Genomic DNA, 18632 nt, shown 5'->3' with positions numbered 1-18632 from the left:
TTTAGAGTCTAGTCCTGGAGCCATTGCTAGGATCAATCTTTATCTGAATCAGTGCGGTGTTTTATTCCTGGAAGAAGGAAGGAACTTTGTACTCCAGGTGGTGGGTAGATGGTTGTTGGAAATTCTGCAGATATATCTGTGCTAATTGTGATAATTACTGATGTGGAAGGTATGAGAGGTGAGTTGTATTGCCGGTACCGAGATGCAGTTGACTGTATAAATTTGCTGGTCACAGGTATGAGTGATGCATTTTTTATTATGGAGAAGAAAGACCAAATAATTTTATGTGCTAAAAGAGAAAGCTTAAAAAAAAAAAAAGTAAGTTTCAAACCTAAGTTTTCCTTCCTTTATTATTTTCCTTTACTACAGATGAGTGCACTTTCACTGTGAGTCCAGATCCAAAAGCTAAAGTTTACTTGCAGACTCCCAACTGGCCTTATGGTCTACCTCCTTATGTCTCCATATCGTGGTACATCCTGGTGCCCAGCAAGCAAGTTGCCCGCCTCGGGTTCTCCAAGGACCGCATGGGCATTGCTTGTGAGACAGGCCGTGCCTATGTCAACATAAAGGAAGAGACGTTGGGGGCAGAGGAGACCGTGTGCCGTGAGGATGAGCTTCTGCCCGAGCCCCGAAATATGTATCACAACTTTTGGGTCAATGTCTCCAACTGTAAACCTGTGGATAAGACGCAACTGACCTTGCAGTTCTGGGTGACTTTTGCTGACAAGCAGATAGGTGAGTCCTGTAAGGTTGTGGTGGTTTGCTTTCTGCTTGTTTCCTTGCTTTCCCTTGGGGCAACAGTAATGGGTGCTGGTCCTCCTTGGGTGTGGCATTTATGAGATCCCGGCCTTTGGAAATACCTGTCCCTCAAAAACCTCTGAGAGTTACAGCTGGGTACTTCTAGAAGCTGGGAAGGAAGGAGGGGCTTTAATGTGGTGGGTTTTTTGGGGGGAGGTTTTTTGTTTTGGTTTGGTTTTTCTGAGATGGGGGATTGCAGGGCTCTGGGGGAGTAAGGCTAGATTTTAATTTTTTTTAATTTAATTTAGCTTTTTAAATTGGACATCATAGCCAAAACGTATAAGAAGATTAAATGATGTTTTTCCCTCCCAAGGTCTCGGACCTGGTGAATGACCTGGGATTTGATTATGCAAACTTATTCATCCAAGTAGTCCTTACTTCATGTTAGCAGTTCGATTAGTCTCAGTGTTTGCGTGAGCAAGAAATCACCCCTGGGACAGGTCTGGCCATTTAGTGGAGAGTGCCCTGACTGCTAACAGCAAAATCAGCATTCTTGTTGTCTTTTATCTCCCTGAAACATAAATAGTTTAAAAAAAAAAGGGGGGGGGGGGGGCATTTTTAGGGTAGGCTTTGCTTATGTAAATTTGCTTCACATTTGCATTTCCTCTTCACCTGTGGGAGACTGCTGTCTGTAGAAATATTGGCTACATAGGCTAGAACTGAAACAGTATAAAATTAATTTCCCATTTTTCCTCTTTTTTTCTTTTTTTGTAATGTATACTTCTTTTAAAACATGTGGCATTTTCCTTTCCTCACTCGTGGACTTTCCTGATCAATTTTGCGACTCCTAGAAAACCCCAGGTCAACACAACTTGTGTATTTCAGAGGAAGGGATGATATTGAAGGGAAGTTGGTGAAATGTCACTATTTACTTTGTTGAATCCCTCTCTGTCTCTCTCTGCACTTTCTTCTCTTCCCTGCCTATTCAGCCAGAGGCACGTGAGATGCTGAGGGTAAGTTTAGCAGTGCATGAGCTGTATTGAACTCTTGGAAGTGGGGTGGGTTGGTTGGGTTTTTTGGTTGTACTCCACTGCTAGCAGCAGGAGTTTGTCATTGCTTGGCCTCCAACCTCTTGGAAATGGCTTGTGTTGTCCCATGGCGAGAATGACTCGGAAACTCCTGCTCTGCGGGCAGCTAGTATGCTTAGAAACCCTTGAGGAAGTTCAAACCCAGACAGCTTTTAGGAGAAAGCTGGGTGTTTTCTCTCTTGCTCAGTGTCCTTGTACCTTGTCTGTTTGCAGACCTAGGAGTGATACTTGCTGTGGTGGCTGGGGCTGGAGTTCTTGCAGCTATTGGACTGACTGTGTGCTGTGTTAAGAAGAAGTAAGTTCATAATTCAGCGTGTGTAACTTAGCAGTTCAAGAAGGCATTTTGGGAGAGCTGCTGGGCCCTCTGTTTCATGTGTTGATATAGATCCCTTGAACAAGGGTCTGAAGCATGAGGTAGGCAATGGTAGTAGAAGTAATGTGACTCCGGGAATGCTGCTCTGCTCTTACAAGTCAGTCAATTTAGAGTGAAGCAGCATTCCCGGAGTCACATTACTTCAACCCCCAGTGCATTGCCTACCTTGGCCTTAGCGCAGGCTTCTGGCTGTACTGTACGGTATTGGTTGGACTTCATCAGCAATTCCTGAAAAATGAAATTGCAATGAATGTGGCTGTTGTGGGTGTGATTCTGGAAAAGACTGTTCAAACAAGCTGTAAACTCACCCAGATACACTAGGAGCTATCTTTCATCTACACAACACAACCTCCAGCAACTTCTTCTGGAGTTTGCACATCACGTGGGAGCATTTTTCTGTGACATGAGCCCTTGGGGAGAGAGCTAGGTTGTGCAAAACAAACATGCATAGCATTACTCATGCAAGCAGAGTCTGAAGTCATCGATAGCTTGTGGTTTCTGATACATGTATGCTTGGTGCTGGCAGGGTGATTGGGTCCTGAAGCCGTTGAGCTGGAATGAATTTGTGCAATATGATGACTAGAGCAGTTATGAGCACACTTCTTTTGCCACACAGGAAAGACTTTACAAATACAGGCTTAAAAATCTTCAGTTCAGCCTTTGGTCTTTCCACTCTGGGGGCAGTCGCTCCAGAAAGTGCAATCAAGAAAAGTTCATTCGACTTTCATAGAGGACCCACTATCTTACTCATCTTCAGTAACATTCAGCCTTGTTTTGTGAGGATCTGATGGCCTCTGGGTCCTATTAATGTCCGTGGATATTGGGAGACTTGGTACACTGCACAGCTGGGACCCCTGGTGCTTGGGAGGCCATTGGCGTTAATCTTGCGAACTTCAGGGTCAGCAGAGCAGCAGTAGGTAACCAAATAGCATGAAGTTATTTTCTGCTCTGTTAAAAAAGCATGTCTAGACTTGGGAGTTATTTTTCCTAAGACTGCAAGTAAAGCCTTCAATCCAGGCAGACTGCCTGACACTGGGTGGCTGGGATGGGTAAACAGAAGCTGTGCTGAGTTCAAATGCACCAGCTGTGTATTGTTTCTGACCTGTTAACAATTTCAACTCTGTAGGAGGAAGAAAAACCAGAACCCCATGGTGGGAGTGTACAATCCTAACGTGAATACCCAGGTGCCTGGGAAACAAGGCTTATTCACAAAAGGGAGGAAAAACAACGAGTCTCATGTCTATGCAGTTATTGATGATGCTATGGTCTATGGGCACTTGCTGAAGGAATCCAATGGCTCAGTTGCTCCAGAAGTTGATGTATACCGGCCTTTTGATGGACCCATTGGTAGCGTGCCACCTTCTCCACCTCCATTATACTTCAGAAAAGACGTTAAACGCTCTTCTAACGCTGAGGAACCTCCACCTCTGACGGACACAGACCATGACACTTACACATTTGCTCATCAGAAATCAGGGCAATCAGAGGACAATGGAGATACAAATGAAAAGAATAACGGAGATATGAGCGTGTCCTTGCTGGAAAATAAGGAACAGGATGGTTTAGTGGAGTAATTTTACGCCAGGTATAGCAGTTTCCTGTGGAAATACAGGTGTAAGGACAGGGGTCTAGGAAAAAAAACTGAAGAGGAGTGTTATTTTTAAATGTGTTTTGATGTTGTTTTGTTTTGTGTGTTGTCTGTTGTTTGGTTTTGTGGTTTTTTTAAACTTCAGCTGTTGATAGCTTTCAGTTTTAGAGTGAACATCTAGCAAACTCAAAACCAGTCGAGACGCTCCAGGACTGCCTGCACTTCTGGTTGCGAAACAGGTGGCAAAGGTATGCTTCTGCTTTTTATTATAAAGACGTCAGGCAAATGAATTCCTAACTGCCAGCTTAAAAGTGTGGCAATTAATAGACTGGGGAGAAGTGTTTTGTCCAGTATTTCCTCCTCTCACAAGTCATTTGTTCCTGGGTGTTGGTTGGTGAATCTTGGAAGATGTAGGCTACATTGCCATCTCAAGGCAGCTCCAGGTTGCAGAGATGTCTAAGCAATCTGCTGATGTCTGAGCAAAGGAGGGGACACTGTCATTTCTACCACTTGCTGCTTGAAAATTCATCATATTTAGGATGCTGGTAGCTATTAAGTGTAGTGAAAAACCATTTATGCTGCCTGGAAGAGCTCAGTGAGCATAAATCAGTGTGAACACTTGAGCTTGGGCTCTTCTAGTTCGGAAGTAAAGCTACAGGTTTTCTCTAATTTCCAACTGATGTTGTTATACTTGGATAGCACTGTGTGAACCTACACCAAAGACTGTTTTCTTTGATTTTTTACAAAAATGATTTCAAAAGTCTAAAGCAATTTGCACTTCTGTTCAGATGCCTGTAGCATTCACATTTTACTAATATCTCGTGCTTTTGGTTCAAGTAAGAGTAAGGATTCAGTGAAGAAATGATGATGTGATAATCCAGCTGTTTACTAATGCTTTTCACTTCACCTGTTAGAGATACTTGGTTATTTAATAAGGATTAAAAAAAGGGGTAAAGAAAATTGTTTCCAGCAGGCGGTTTCTCTGAAATGCAAAGAATGAGAGTGAATCCATAAGGAAAGCCTAGATTTTTTGGCTTTTTTTTTTATCAGTCTGAATTTAACAACCATGTTGAAATGATGCTGGGGACAGCTCTCGACTTATAGCGGGACTTACACTTCAGGTGTCTAGAAGCCTTTGAAAGGTACCTCTTGAAATCAGATAAATAATAGGTCTCACTTTTAAGTGCAGTAGTTAGCATGCCCCTCAGTTTCTGTGCCTTTTAAAACTTGAGGGCCAGATCTTTGTGCAGAGGACTATGGCTGTATGAATAAAGTTGCCTTTTATATACAAACATCTAGCTTGTCCAGGTGTGCAGTTACTGAGGATGTTTGCAAATTTGCGTGCAGCACTAGACTCGATGACTTGAGAATTTCTCTCCAAATGTCCTACCGTGACTGTTTCTTGCCTAGTGATACACAGGTGCCATAAAACTTTCAGACAGTGTTGCATGCAATAATGTTAAACATATAATAATGTCTAAAATGAAAATGTCTTTACTAGAAACCTTACTGTTTACATTTAAAATAAATGCGGACTTCTTCCTGTGTTAACTATGCTGGCATTGCAAATTGGCTATTTATGGTCAAGTGTGTGTATTTAAGAGAGTATATCATTGTACTGCGTGGACTTCTGTAAGATTCAGTATAATGTCATATCGGTCTCAGTTTTCTGTAGCATATAGCAAAATGCATGCCAGCTAAAAGCACCTATTAATTGTTTCAGGTATTTTCCTGCTTATGTTTATCACTTTTAATATAGAAATGTGTATTCCTAGATATCTGGCTAGTCACCGGAATTGCATATTTCAAAGTGTACTGTGTCATTTTAATGCCATTTGAGAACTTAAAACGATTTCTGCAATAGTGATACCTGTTTTTCTCAGGTAACTGAATTGCCACAATACATTTTTATCAGAGTAGTCCAGTTATGCGTTTGGTCAATGTTTCTCACTTCTCTTTTATTGAAAAGGAATGAGAAGTCTGCAAGGGAAATTCAAGGCTGTCTCATCTCTCTAGCTCAGTTTCTGCAGTTGCTTAGATGAAATTTTTTAGTTCATGTTCTTTCTAACCAACTGAAGAAAACGTAATGGAGATCGGACTTTTGTTCACAACCTTTTGATCTTTGAAGGAAGAATATGATGCTTGTTGACTGGTATTTTTATTTGTTCTATTTTAACTCAGCTGTTGGCATGGCAATATAAACTGTAGTTTACAGTTGTTTCCAGTCTAAGGTTGACTTTCACTGTGCGTATTTTGGTATGTTTAGAGTAAGAGTTCAGGCACAAATTCCAGTTTGCTTTTCATTAAGAGAAAGTTGTGACTTTTTAAAAAAATAAATAAAATATAATCGTACTACCAGCTGGAGTAACTAGTGCATGTCTTTCTCGTGTGTGTGTGTAAACTCAGCCTCGAGTATTTTGACGTCTGACTGTTGGTAGCTACGCCATCTCCCTGGACAACAGAAGCTGGTTTCTAGAGAATCTAGGGATTTGCTGGGACAATATACTGCTGACTGTGCATGTCCTTTTTCTCACATAGCCTGTTGTATGCCATTAATTGCTGTTTTTAAAGGCATGTGTTTAGATCGTTGGGGAGAAGGGTTGTAAAATATTTGAAGCTTTCATATGAAAATAAATGGCTCAGTGGCTTCTCAGTAGGGTTGTGATGTTTGTAATTTTTTCATGCCCAACTGACACATACAATTGAATTCCAAATTAATTTCTTTTCAGTGATAATAGCATAAAAGTACATTTTATGACTCGTCCTTCAGCCCAGAAGAGACCTTTATGAAAATGTGTGAAGCCCTTTTTTGTTCTAAATTAAAGTGCATGGAATCAGTTCTTACCGACTGCTTTCTTGGTTTATTTTTGTATTTGTTTTGAGGCAAGCTTAATGCACATAGAAAGTGATGTTTGAAATCCTCACTACTGAGGAACCCAGTAATTGCTGGGAATGGATCCTAGGCTGAATTAGTCAGATCCACTCTTGGAAGGCATAGGAGACTCAGCAAAGATCAGCCAGTCCCTAGGCCCTCTCTGAAATTTGCACTTAATATGAATGTAAATGAAAGTACTTGTCATTTGGGTCTTCACTGAGATTGTGCCATCCTGGAGTAGTTCCTGTGCAGTGGTCTTTATCTAAAAATGAAAATTTCTAAGTCTAGTCAACCATTAATTGGAAGGTGGGTGTCCATAGGAGGACAGCAGTTCAGAAACTCCTGAACCGAATGAAATTTGCTTTTGAGGAGCAAAGAGAAGTGGAGGGTTTTGTTGCCCAAAGCAGCAAAGCTGAAAAGATACTTCTTGCTTCTTGGGCTTGAAGCTGTGAGGTTTGGAGAATCTCGATCTATCAAAACAGTCAGTAATTGCTTTATTTTTAAGCACGTACGTGAATAGTCTAGTGCAATTTCCAGATAAATCAAGAGCCAAGTTATTAGTCTTTGGATTAGAGCAAAACTTGTAGAGCACCGGTAAGGAATGAAAAAGTTGGGTTAGTTGTTGTTGACACCAGACTAATATTGAGACTTCAACTCCTTGACCTTAAGGGGAAAAAAAAAAATATCGTGTTGCTCTGAAGAAGCTATCATGGGATACCTGTGAGTGTGACAGAGAATACATTAAAGTATGTGACTGTTGCTGGGGAACAGGGAGGAAGCAAAATGCTGAATAACCCTCATCCATGTGCACATCTTCACCAGCCAGCATCTAATTGCAGGCTGCAGTGTACACAAAGATGGGAGCAAATCTGTCTCCCCCAAAACTTTGAAGCCAGAAACGAAAAAAAAAAAAAAAATTATAGGATTCAATCCTTCAGTATAAATGGCTTTCTACATCCAGCTTAGTGATTGGTTTATCTTTCATGAAGTATAGCTTCCCAGCAATTAAGTAAGCATGGGTTACCTAATTTTCTTTGAAACTGAGGAATTCTGCTGTGGAAAACTGATCCAGCCTGGAGGAAGGGACAGTCTTTTTACAGGGACTTAGAAACTTCTGCGCCATTGTTCCATCAACGCAAGTGAAGCATGGCAAATTGTTTCAATTAGCAACACTCCTAATACGTAAAAGGGTTTGGGGTTTTTTGTGGTTTAGGGCTGCATCCATCTCTTGTGTTAAAGAATTGCTGCACTGCTGCACATAAGTCAGGTTTTACGCTTCCGGGCAAGATGAATCTTCAAAAACTGAAGGAACTGCTTTGTTTCTTGCTACGTTTGTGTGTGTGTGTGTCTATTTTATATATAGATATGTGTATTTATCCTGGTACAACTGCTACAGTCACTCATAGCTGTAGAAAGAGTGCCATGATGCATCCTGTCAAAAATGTTCTAACAGAGCAATACTCTGGCAGCACACAGCGCCTTTTCAGACATGAGGCTAGAAAAATGGCCTTACTTTCTGAAAGGTGTTGTCTCAGAAGAAAAATGAGGGGAAAAGTTCTGGCGATCTTTCCAGCAAAACTATTTTATTTTTTTCTAACTGGAAATGATTTGATTTTGGGAAGTATTATTTAGAAGAAATGAAATGGCCCGTGTAAAGTATGTACTCCTTTTTTTTTTTTATTTTCTTTTATTTCATTTCATTGTCAGCATAGAGCTGAACTTTGATATTGCTCACCAAGGAGAACATCTGTCCTACATACACGGGTGCAACTCTGTGCTGAAGGGAATGGTGGTCTGCTGGAGGGATGGAGGAGATTGCCACATGCCTCTCTCAGGAGCCCTGGGCATGGTTTTGCCTGAAGATGGTATCAGGATATCCTGAACCTTTGCCACTTGCCACTGTGGGAAATGTATCCCTGACTTTGATCTTTATTTTAAGGGCAAAAAATGATGGACAGAGCCCATGCAGACAGCTTCCTCCTCACATGAGATTAATCATGGCAAGGCACCTATTAAGTACGTGCGTATAAATCTAGTTTTCTGCACAGAGGAACCTGGCCTTAAATGAGATTCATCACTTGGCCTCAGGAGTATGAACTGTAGGCTCCTGAGCCCAATTGTTTTAGCATCTGCTTCAAATTCATCATCGCAAATGCTTTTTATTTAAAAGGGTGATTTTTTTTAATTAAGAGAAGCAAATTAATGGTGTGTTTCTCCTCTCAAAATGCTACTTTTATTGAATTGCTGGATTCTGGAAAAAGTAACCCCAAAACAAGTACACGTAGATGTTGTTCTGTAACATATTGCTAACTACAACAGCAAAAAAAAAAGACTGCTCTACAGTTTAAGCTACTAAGTAGAGTTTTGTTCATACTAAACTCCACATTTGCACTTTGGGGCATGATTGCACGAAGCTTTCAGCTTCGAAGTCCTGCACATCCACTGGTGCCTTCTCACGCAGTAGAAACTATCAGAGTTATGCTACTTAGGAGAGTAATGTGACTTCTGATGCCCTCAAAAGCGAGGGCTTTAAAGATGAATGTTGTGATAAATGTTTTTGTATAAGAATAATCATCTTAGTAAGATGCAAACCCAAAAGCTTGAATCTTTATAGATTTCACGTTTCCACAGTAAATTAAAACTGTTCCACATCCTGCCGAATCAAACCTGTTAATATACTGTTAATAATTCAAAATCGTGAAGAGGTTCATATGTTTTTCCCTTCATTTGTTTCCTTAAGTTAATGAGAGTTTATTTAGTAAGTGGTAAACCCTAAAAAGTAAGCAAAGGCATGATGAAATCTTCTAGTATGATTGTTTGGTGAACATTTTATAGCTTTCAGAGCAATTAAAAAAAAAAAAAAAAAAAAAGGTAGCAAGCCATTAGATCTTCCTCTCTATTTTATTTGGGTTAACGGAGAACAAGTTTCTAAGTATCTTAAGCCAGCCTAGCAAAGTATATGGGTTCATGCATATGTCTAATATCCCAGAAGACAATTTAATATTTCTCCTTGCTAGTCAAACATCTGAGGAAAATGGGCAGTTTACTATATACTTGTGTATTCTGACATTTGATTTTTGGCTGATTGGTTCTTCAGGTCAAACTCCTACATGTTCTCCTTAGGTTTTTGTGGCCACCCATCTGGGTTAAAGGACAAGATACAGCTTCAGCTGAAAGATGCTGGATTTCTGTGACAACGCTTCCCAATACTACTTGTGGGACTTGATTCTTAAGGAATCTGTGCCCAGCTTATAGCTGGGAAGGTAGCACTGCTGGAAGTAAGACAACTCAACCTGGAGAGGTTGAACTGTGTGTCAACAGAGTTGCTCCAAGCACCACTGAAAGGCGGATTTTTGTCATCACCCCCCTTTCTTTTCCTACTGTTGTATTTTCATGTCTTGTCTTCCTTTTTCCCCACACTCCCAATCAGCCAAATTCAAGACAGAAGTCTCCAGAAACCACTTTTTTGGTGAATGTTCTCTGAGGTTTACACCCAGCAGCCAATGCTGGAGTGAAATACTTTCAACCTCTGTCTACAACATACTCTAGCCACACCTGAACCTGCTTGGATTACAGCAAAGCTGCTGGGTGAGGTTTGCTGCAACAAGGTCCCCAGGTTTTGCTGCCACAAAGCTGCTTCAGTGTTGAATGAAGTGGCAGTACTTGAAGTAGTTGTTTACATCTCAGCTGTAGAGGTACTTGGGAAAAACATTAATATAGGTAGGAAAACTCAAATTATTCTGGAAACTATTGCTTCTGTTGGCATGAATGACCTCTCGTATGAGTAATACCTAATTAGACACCAAATTAGGTGGAAGTGTGCAGAACAATAAGCCAGGTCCACAAACAGTGCAATGAATCATGTCACTACCAGTAACCTCTTTCCAAGATATGCTTTACAAAATCTGTAATTGCTTCACTAACATTTACCATAGTAAAGATGTCTCTACCAGTTCACACTTTACTATAGGTGATGCAATGGTGATGACTCCATGGCTTTCTGTCACTAGGGAATGACATGGAGGAGCCATTCCCCTTCCTGCTACCTTGAAGTAGGAAAAGGTGGTGAGACTAATGCATCCCTTTGCTTTAGAAATATTACAATTTGAAGCTCAGATACCAATTTTAACTTTAATCCTTAAGGTGAAACTTATCCCGTATTCTCAAGGTGGGTATTTTCCTGTATCCTACTGAGATGTAAACCTTTTCTTGAGGGTCAGCGTGAGGCTAGGCTTTAGGCTTGTCCTCATCCTGGTCTCACCAAAACCAGGGGAAAGACGACCACCACCCCTAAAGGGAGCCCCTCAGCTTCCTACCCTAGATACAGAGGCAGTTTTTAGTAGTTCGTTTCCTTGATTTATTTCTAATAAATAGAAGTAAAATCAGGTGTGAATGCCCATCAGGGGGATGCCACCTGACTAGTGTGGGAGGAGGGAATGGATTCCAAATTTGAAACTCCCCATGGGATGGGGCAGGGGTGAATTAAAAAAATGTTCTCCCAGAAAGTTGAGGTCATGAAGGGGCTGAAAGACTGAACAGTTTGCGCTGTGCCATCAGCAGTTTCTGATCAGGATGCTAGGATTTCTAGTTTTCAGGGCGGTGCTGCAAAAATGAAGGGCACACGGAGGTGAGTTATTGAATGTGGCAAGTGGTAGCAGCTAGTGGGTTTGAGGGATGCGTTTGTTCTCCCGATACTTGGTAATAATGGCTTAGGCCCAATGCAGACTTTTGGGGTTTTTCTTATTGTTGATAATTAATAGTCTATGCCAAACTTTGCATTGTCTCACGTCATTGTTGTGAAGACACAGGCACAAGAGGGGGATCCCATTTGCCGTGGCAGAAGCTGCGTGTGAAGCTTGCTCTGTTCCTGCAAAATCACAGCCCTCTCTCTTTCCTGCCGACATCCTGGAGATGCAGTGGGTAAGGCAGGCTGTGCTGTGCTTTCGGGGATGGCGAGGAGCAAGTGCTGCCCCTGGGCGTTCCTAAGCCAGCAGTTGCTTTTGAAGGTGTTAGTTGAAGTTAGCACCCCTCTGACTATTGAGTCTCTGCTCCTAGCCATGATATTTAGTTAAATCACTATTCTGCACTAACCTTTGCCAGCAGAATACCTTTAGATAACTTCATACAACAGTAGGAACATGAGGTATTACCTTTGTCAACATTGTGATAGTGGACCCTAACTAGGGCTGGAGCCCACCCTTTGGGTTTTGGCTAAGAAACTGGTCACATCTAAGTCACAGCTGGGGAAGGCAAGGGAGGGAGGAGGAGCCCTCCTGCACAGCGGGAGGGTGCGCTTGTGCCTGGCTGCTTAAATTCCATCCTTTTCCACAAAGCTACTGCTGTAATAGCATTTGCTGCGGTTACTGCTGCTGTTATGCTTGCAGTAAATGTACCGACCCTGCTATGAAATTACTGGTACAGCTGATACGCGATGATACAATGGAAGAAGGCTGTTGAATCAAGGTTTCCAGGCGCCCTTAATTTTCACATTTTCCTAATTTTTTTTTTTATTTTTTTTTATTAAGGTCCAGGGCTTTACAGTCTTAATGTCTCTTCCTTTGTGTGTGGGGGGTGTGTGTGTGTGTTGTCTTTCATTGTGCAGAATTCAAACCTGAAGTCCATAACTGCAACGTTCGTAATCCTCAGCTGCCCTCTGCATCATGATCACACCCCTAATGCGGATGTCTCTGGGTGCATTTGGGTACAGGTGCCCAGGAGCCCTGCCTCGACCCAGCCTGTGCCTCTAAACCAGCTCCCCACAGCAATGCTTGCACAGCCCGGGCACCTTTCCCGATAAATAAAATAGCATTAGGATCTCTGGGACGTGAGCGTGGCAAGGGGCTGGAATATAGGTGTTATGACCTGGTAGTCTTTTAAATTTTCTCTCTCCTTTGACAAAGCTGGATTTTCCCTGCAGCTCTGCTACAAGCAGCTGGGGAGCAAGTCGATAGGAGCTTGTACGTAAGATGGGCAGGAGATGAGAGGGGCTGGCTGCTGTGGTCCCTGCCTGTTATCTCTGCCTGGGGAGGCTTGAATTTAACCAAGAGCTTGGTTCCCAGATCAAGTGTGGCTTGAGGCTCCAGGCACATGTAATTCCTTGTGACTCTCATTAGCTGAAATCCCAGTGCTGCATTTCTGCACCTCAACGCTACGCTAAATGTCCCGGCTCGCTCCGTGCCACAGGGATGCAGCTGGGGAAGTGGCGGGCTTGCTACGAAATATGACGCGTGCAGATAAGCTCTGACATGCTGCGGTTCCTGTGGACGGGTAACTGGTACGCAGACTGGGAAACTGGCAGGTGATGTGGTGGTTTTTCTTTACTAGACAATTTTTATGCGACTTCAAGTCACTGTGCCTGGAACAACCAACTTTAGTCTCCAAGGAGTGTGAATTCAGGGCATTGGGAAAGGGGAAGGAGAGCAGGAAAGGAGCGATGTCCTCGGCCCCGTGGCCAGCAGACACTGCTTCTCCATGGCTGGGGGGAGGTGAGACGGTGGGTGATGACAAGGCAAGATCTCAGGACCATGGGCTCTGCCTCAGACCTTTGTAGGATCTAGAGCAAGGTAGCTGCCACCCTTGTGTCCTTCTCCCCCCCTAGAGAAGGAGATCAGCTGACTTCTCAGTTTTCCTGTGCCTTGGGGCCATCTGTCCACTTCAGGGATTTTGGCAATGGCCACCTTGCTTCATCACGCAAGAACTGGTAAAAGAAGAAACGAAGGGGTAGGTGTCTCAGGAGGGCCTGGCAGCTTATGCACACCTTTCTCGTTCATCCCCAAATAGGAGGGGAGCAAGAAAACTACCTTGCCCCTGGTACAGCCAGTTCTTGAGACTCAAGACTGTGATTTTCTATGGACTCCTGGGGTCATCTGGATACCCTGATAGCACATGAATGAAAGGCTGAACCTTTGCATTTGGATGCGCACGTTGCTCACTGCAGTTTGGCCTCCGGGGCTGTCTGCTGTCTTTTTAATGCACATTTATCACCTGATAAAAGCCACGAGGTCGTTTTATATCTGGCTGGGGACACTACCTACATCTGCACTTCTAGTAGGCTTAAAAATAGGCTACTCATATAGGCTGGCATAACAATTTCTGTGAATGTTGAAAAGGAAAAATTCTCAGTAACGATTATTTTTTGTTTTCAAGCTTTCCACGTTTTATATGTAAGGGTTTTTTTTTTTCCCCAGTACCATGCTTTCAGGTTTCCTTATCTTACCTCAGCGATGCGCTACAATTACTTGCTGTGTTTGCATCCCTTTTTGGTGCATGCATTTTACTTTAGGAGTAAAAAGTGCTGGTTGTTGTTCTGCTTAATTTTTTCAAAGCAAGTTCAGTTTCTAGTCCATGTAGAAAACTGTCAGTCACTCGTCGTAGGTACACAGCACCCCACCCACACAGCTCCTTCCAAGTCCTCGCTCTTCAATGGAGCCAATTGTTCAACTGTGTTTATAACCAGTGCTATTTCTGGAGCGTTTCCTAAAAGTTGACTGTTTGAAGGTCTACCCACTTGAGCGTTTGGCTTTCTGCTCTGACATCTTATAGAACAAAGTGCAAGAGCCGACCGCCGTGGATGTGTGTTGCAGCACCTCTGCGCTGGTGCATGGGCAGGTGGGACCCGTGGCATCGCCCGTCTCCCAGGATTTGGATCCCCCATATCAGGGTGACTTGGCACTCAAGCGGTTTGGGTTTGGATCCAAGCCTTCCCAGCGATGGAGCAGTGTCCATGATGCGCGTGAATCTGGATGAAATTCAAGCTGCCCGTGGACCATCCTGCTCGAACAGTAAAGCAAATTTGTCACTCTGGTTGAGCTGATTCACAACTGCAGCTACCCACTCATGAATTTTGTGTTTGGACCGATCATTTAATACAAAAATACATTTCATTTGCGTTTTGGTGGAGTTTTTTTCAGTTTCCTTTTGGTTGAAAAGCTATATGAACTTTTAGCTCTTGTCTTCTGATTGTACTTGGCAGAGCAGCAAGACCTAGTAGCTAGAGCTCTGGCAACATTGCATCCCACGAGAGATTACTTTATTGGCTTTCTTGATAACCTTTCTCTGTAGGAAGGCTTTTACATGACAGCTCATCCATCGGGTGCCTGAGGTCACCGGTCTCTCCCCAAAATGCCTGTTTTTCTCCTGTGACTGTAGAAAAGGAACCAGCTATGTAGGTAGGAGCCCTTGCCTGGTGTCCATGTCTTCACAGGCTAACTGAGGTTGGCAAGGACCCCTGGAGATCACCTGGTTCCAGCAAGGTCCCCTGGAGCAGGTTGTCCAGTGCCATGTCCAATCAGGTTTTGAGCATCTCCAAGGGTGGAGACTCCACAGCCTCTCCGGGCAACCTGGGCTAGGGTCTGACCACCCTCACGGAGAAAAAGGATTCTCTTCTGTTTAAACAGAATTTCCTGTATTTCAGTTTGTGCCCGTGGCTCTGTCTCCCGTACCCACCCCTATCAGGCATTTAAACATGTGAATAAGACCCCCTGAGCCTTCTTGTCTCCAGGACACTCTCAGCTCTCACTCTGTCCTCACACAACAGCCACCCCAATCCCTTCATCATCTTGGTGGCCCTTCACTGCGCTCGCTTCAGTAAGCCTATGTCCCACCTGTACTGGGGAGCCCAAAACTGGACCTGGCATTCCAGGTGTGGCCTCACTGGTCCTGAAAAACATGGAAATGGGGTATAATATCGAACACCAGCGATCTTGCTTTTGGGATCCCTGTCCATGGGTGTGATATAAGAAGTTAGTGCAGTGGGAAGCTAAGCTGGCCCTAGGGCATTTCTGCAAAGCAGTAGGTGGTGTAGGTTTTATTTCCCCTCTTGCATTTTCTTTTATAAGACGTAGTGCTTCCCAAACACTGTTTTCTAAACATAGCTTCTTGAGACTTGTTCTTCATTGCCAGCCTGCAAGGTTGGCAAGCGGCGTGTGTGTTTTGTTCCCTTCCACGGGCTCAGGGTTAGCTTTCTAACAGGGCTGAAGCAAAAGCAAGTATTTTCTGCGATTAGCAGTTGGCCTCACCTCTTGGCAGCGTGGCCGTCCGTGGGTTTTTGTTTCCTTCCTGGAGCGAGGCTGGATGTTGAGGGCACAGCACCGGTTAGCGAGCACCCAGGCTGCAGGCGTTGGGTGCTTTACACTTGCTGCCAGCACCGATGGCCCCAGCCTCTAGCACAAGCGTGTGTGTGGGAGGTTGCAGGGAGGTGATGCAGCCACCAACCTGGTTACACAAGGCAGGATGGAGCAGCGAAGCTGCTGGGTACGAGTCATGGCAAAGATCTTTGCGGTTTTGGTTTTAGCTGTATTTGCAACAGTGCCCAGCTGTTACCTTTGGAATCCCTCCGGGTACTTTTATACTGGAGATAAAGGGGATAAAGCCCTATTTTTTCGCTTTGTATGCTATAGTCTGACATGCTCTCATCCCCTGCTTTATCTTCTATCCCCAAGGAGATTATTTTTATGCTCCCCATCAGTGTAGTGACCTCCAGCTGTTCTATATTTATGCTCCCATCAGTTGTTTGGCTTACCCTCGTTTGCTGATCCTCACAGATCCGTGTTTCTTCCCTGCCTATGGTGGCTTCTGAGCTGGAGAACTGTAACTTTAACTTAGGTTTTTTTTTTTTATTTTATTTGCCAAAGGAGAGACTGAGAGGTCAGGTACAGAAGTGGGGTTCAGTGCTTACATAGGAGTGGGACCAAAGAGTAGAGCCTATAGGAATAACAAGGCTCAGTGGTGGAAATGCTCCTTCCCTTTTGAGGTGCATCCTACTGACGGCCTCATCCCACAGCCAGAGGTGGGAAGTGCCCTCCCTGTGTGGCAGGCAGGAGCAGAGGTGCTTGGGGGCTGTTCCTTGGAAAAGATGATGGGGAGAGGGTACGCCTGATGTGGGGAGAGGCTCGGGTCTGAGTAAGCCCCAGGCTGAGCGGGCAGGCACAAGGAGCAGCGGCGTGGAGTTGGGTTGCTTGTTCTGAGTGTGAATCTTTGCCCTCTCTCTGCTTGGGGTTCTTTTCCCATGTCACCGAGCTCTCTGGATCCAAATTCACCCAGGACTGCTCAGGACCGAGTCCCACAAAAGTGTTCAAGGCTCAGAACAAGCTTTTGGCTCGTGACTCCCAAATTCTTACCCACCTTTGCCCACCTGGCCCTTTTACTGACCGAAGCCAAAAGCAACCTGGCTGCTGGCTGGGGTGCTGACGTGTGTTAATAGTGGGCTGGTCTGGCCCGGCCCTTGCTTGAAGGGATACTCCAGAAAGGTATTACCCATCTTATGGTTAATCATTTTACTTCTAACCATTTAGTCCTTTGCCTGTACTGCGGGACCTCGGTGAATTGGGGTCGGGGCAATCAGTTGGGTAGATTGGCGTAGCTCTGCTGAAGTCAGCTCTGGTCAGCGTAGTACTGGGGTAATGCCTTCTGGGGGCTCACCCAGCAACTTTTCTTCTTTTGTTTATATAAATATATGCACGTTTCCTGCTTTGTCTTTCCTCTGCTGTGTTACAGAGCTGCAGGCAGCTTAGCGGCACCATCAGTGGCACAAGATCTTACGCAACACCTCCTGTTTTAATAACACAAGGTTCATTTGAGATTACAGGCATCACAATACATTGGTTCGGACACGAGCACTTCCACATTTCTTTTTCTGGGGGGAGAGCTGAGGTTTCTTTCCATGAGTCTGCATGTCTTTTGTTGAGACTGCACTTTGTGGACAGCAGATGTTCCTCTTGGGCTTGAGTGCCAAAAAGATTTAGTGGAAGAATCAAAAAAGTGGTGCTTGTCCCAGCTCCTAGCAGATGGACCGCATCTGCTCTGGGCTGTTCCCATCGGGCCCCTCTGGAGTGGAGGCAGCCAGCGTCCCCCGTTCAACCCTTCGACCCCAGCATTTGCTGTGAGCACAAAACGCGGGGTTGGCCACAAACAAATGAAAAAAGAGCTCTGTGGTAAGCAAAGATGAGGAATCTTCTGGAATTTCTTTTTCTTTGGCTTTCAAGGAGAATTTGTAGTTCATAATGTATGGTGAGAAGCAGCATGTGGAATTATATTAAACTCATAAATGCAGCCCTGAAACTGCAAGGTCAGTTTTGGCATTCTGGACCCAACAACTACAGCAGGAGCAAAGCCACCCTTCCCTGTGCTCCTCCCAGCTTCAGAAGAGCAAAACATCTATGAAGAATGGTGCTGGCAGGAGTGTAGCTGTGTGAAACTGGGGAGCAAGAGAGATACAAGCACAAAAATCTGCTGAGAGCAACTTGTTATTCTCTGTATTTTGACAGATTGACTCTTTAACATCCTCTCTGGGAATATCCTTTGGCATCCATCTCCATGGCTGTTTTTCAGATTCGCACTCCACGCAGAGATGGTCCAGCTGCAGCACCCGCTTCTTCCCCGAAGCTCAGCATCGCTGGGGTCTGTGGCTTTCACCTCCCCCCTCTTTAGTTCCTGGGCTCCCATAAAAGCCCTCTGTTTGTTTCTTTGACCACCATTTGTGTTTTAAGACCTTGTGGTTTACGACCAGGCAGGATCAAAGCCAGCAACGCTTCCAGCTTTACTGCTTTGCATTCATGTGTATCTCAAAACATGGAGGGATTGTCTGCCAAGGGAACGAGAGGGTTTATATTGAGACAAGCTGACTTGTAGGGTGTAACCGTGACCTACAGCAAAGAGCCTTGAAAACCTTCAGGATCAGGGTCCAGGGCTGGCTCGTATTTTAGAGTGAAATTTCCCAGCAGCAAGGGGAGGAAGGAAATCTTATTTTCCTATAAAAGGATTCCCTGCCTATATACCCCATATGGCATGTGACTGGGATGATAATGGGGGGGGAAAATCCTATAAACCGTATCACCGGGTGGGAGGCTCTCGCTTTCTGGTTTTCCCCTCTGCTTTTGATATCTCCAACCCTCTGACAGATCCCTGGAGCTGCTCTGAAGAGAAATGCAAGGAGAAGAAAGCACTCCAATCACATTGACACAAGTCCATTCC

The 18632-nt window shown here is 44.1% G+C and overlaps 1 protein-coding gene across 5 annotated transcripts in view; it reads left to right on the top strand.

Moving 5' to 3' along the window:
• Positions 1–9883, top strand: part of CDCP1 (CUB domain containing protein 1) — a 31897-nt gene extending 22014 nt beyond the window's left edge. For 2 of the 5 annotated variants that reach the window (XM_030010446.1, XM_030010445.2), the window contains 3 exons: positions 370–735; positions 2040–2121; positions 3326–6440. In XM_030010446.1, the coding sequence (XP_029866306.1) occupies positions 370–735; positions 2040–2121; positions 3326–3773 (896 nt within the window). In that variant the 3' untranslated portion in view covers positions 3774–6440. Of the gene's footprint in view, positions 1–369; positions 736–1727; positions 1752–2039; positions 2123–3325; positions 6441–9785 lie in introns of those variants that run through there. The other 3 variants (XR_003922853.2, XM_041122722.1, XM_030010447.2) reach the window with 3 other exon arrangements.
• Positions 9884–18632: the final 8749 nt, after the last annotated feature.

The sequence above is a fragment of the Aquila chrysaetos genome, chromosome 3, assembly GCF_900496995.4.
Source record: "Aquila chrysaetos chrysaetos chromosome 3, bAquChr1.4, whole genome shotgun sequence".
Taxonomy (NCBI): domain Eukaryota; kingdom Metazoa; phylum Chordata; class Aves; order Accipitriformes; family Accipitridae; genus Aquila; species Aquila chrysaetos.
Note: the sequence above shows the minus strand (reverse complement) of the source record. Positions and strands in the feature narration are given on the sequence as shown.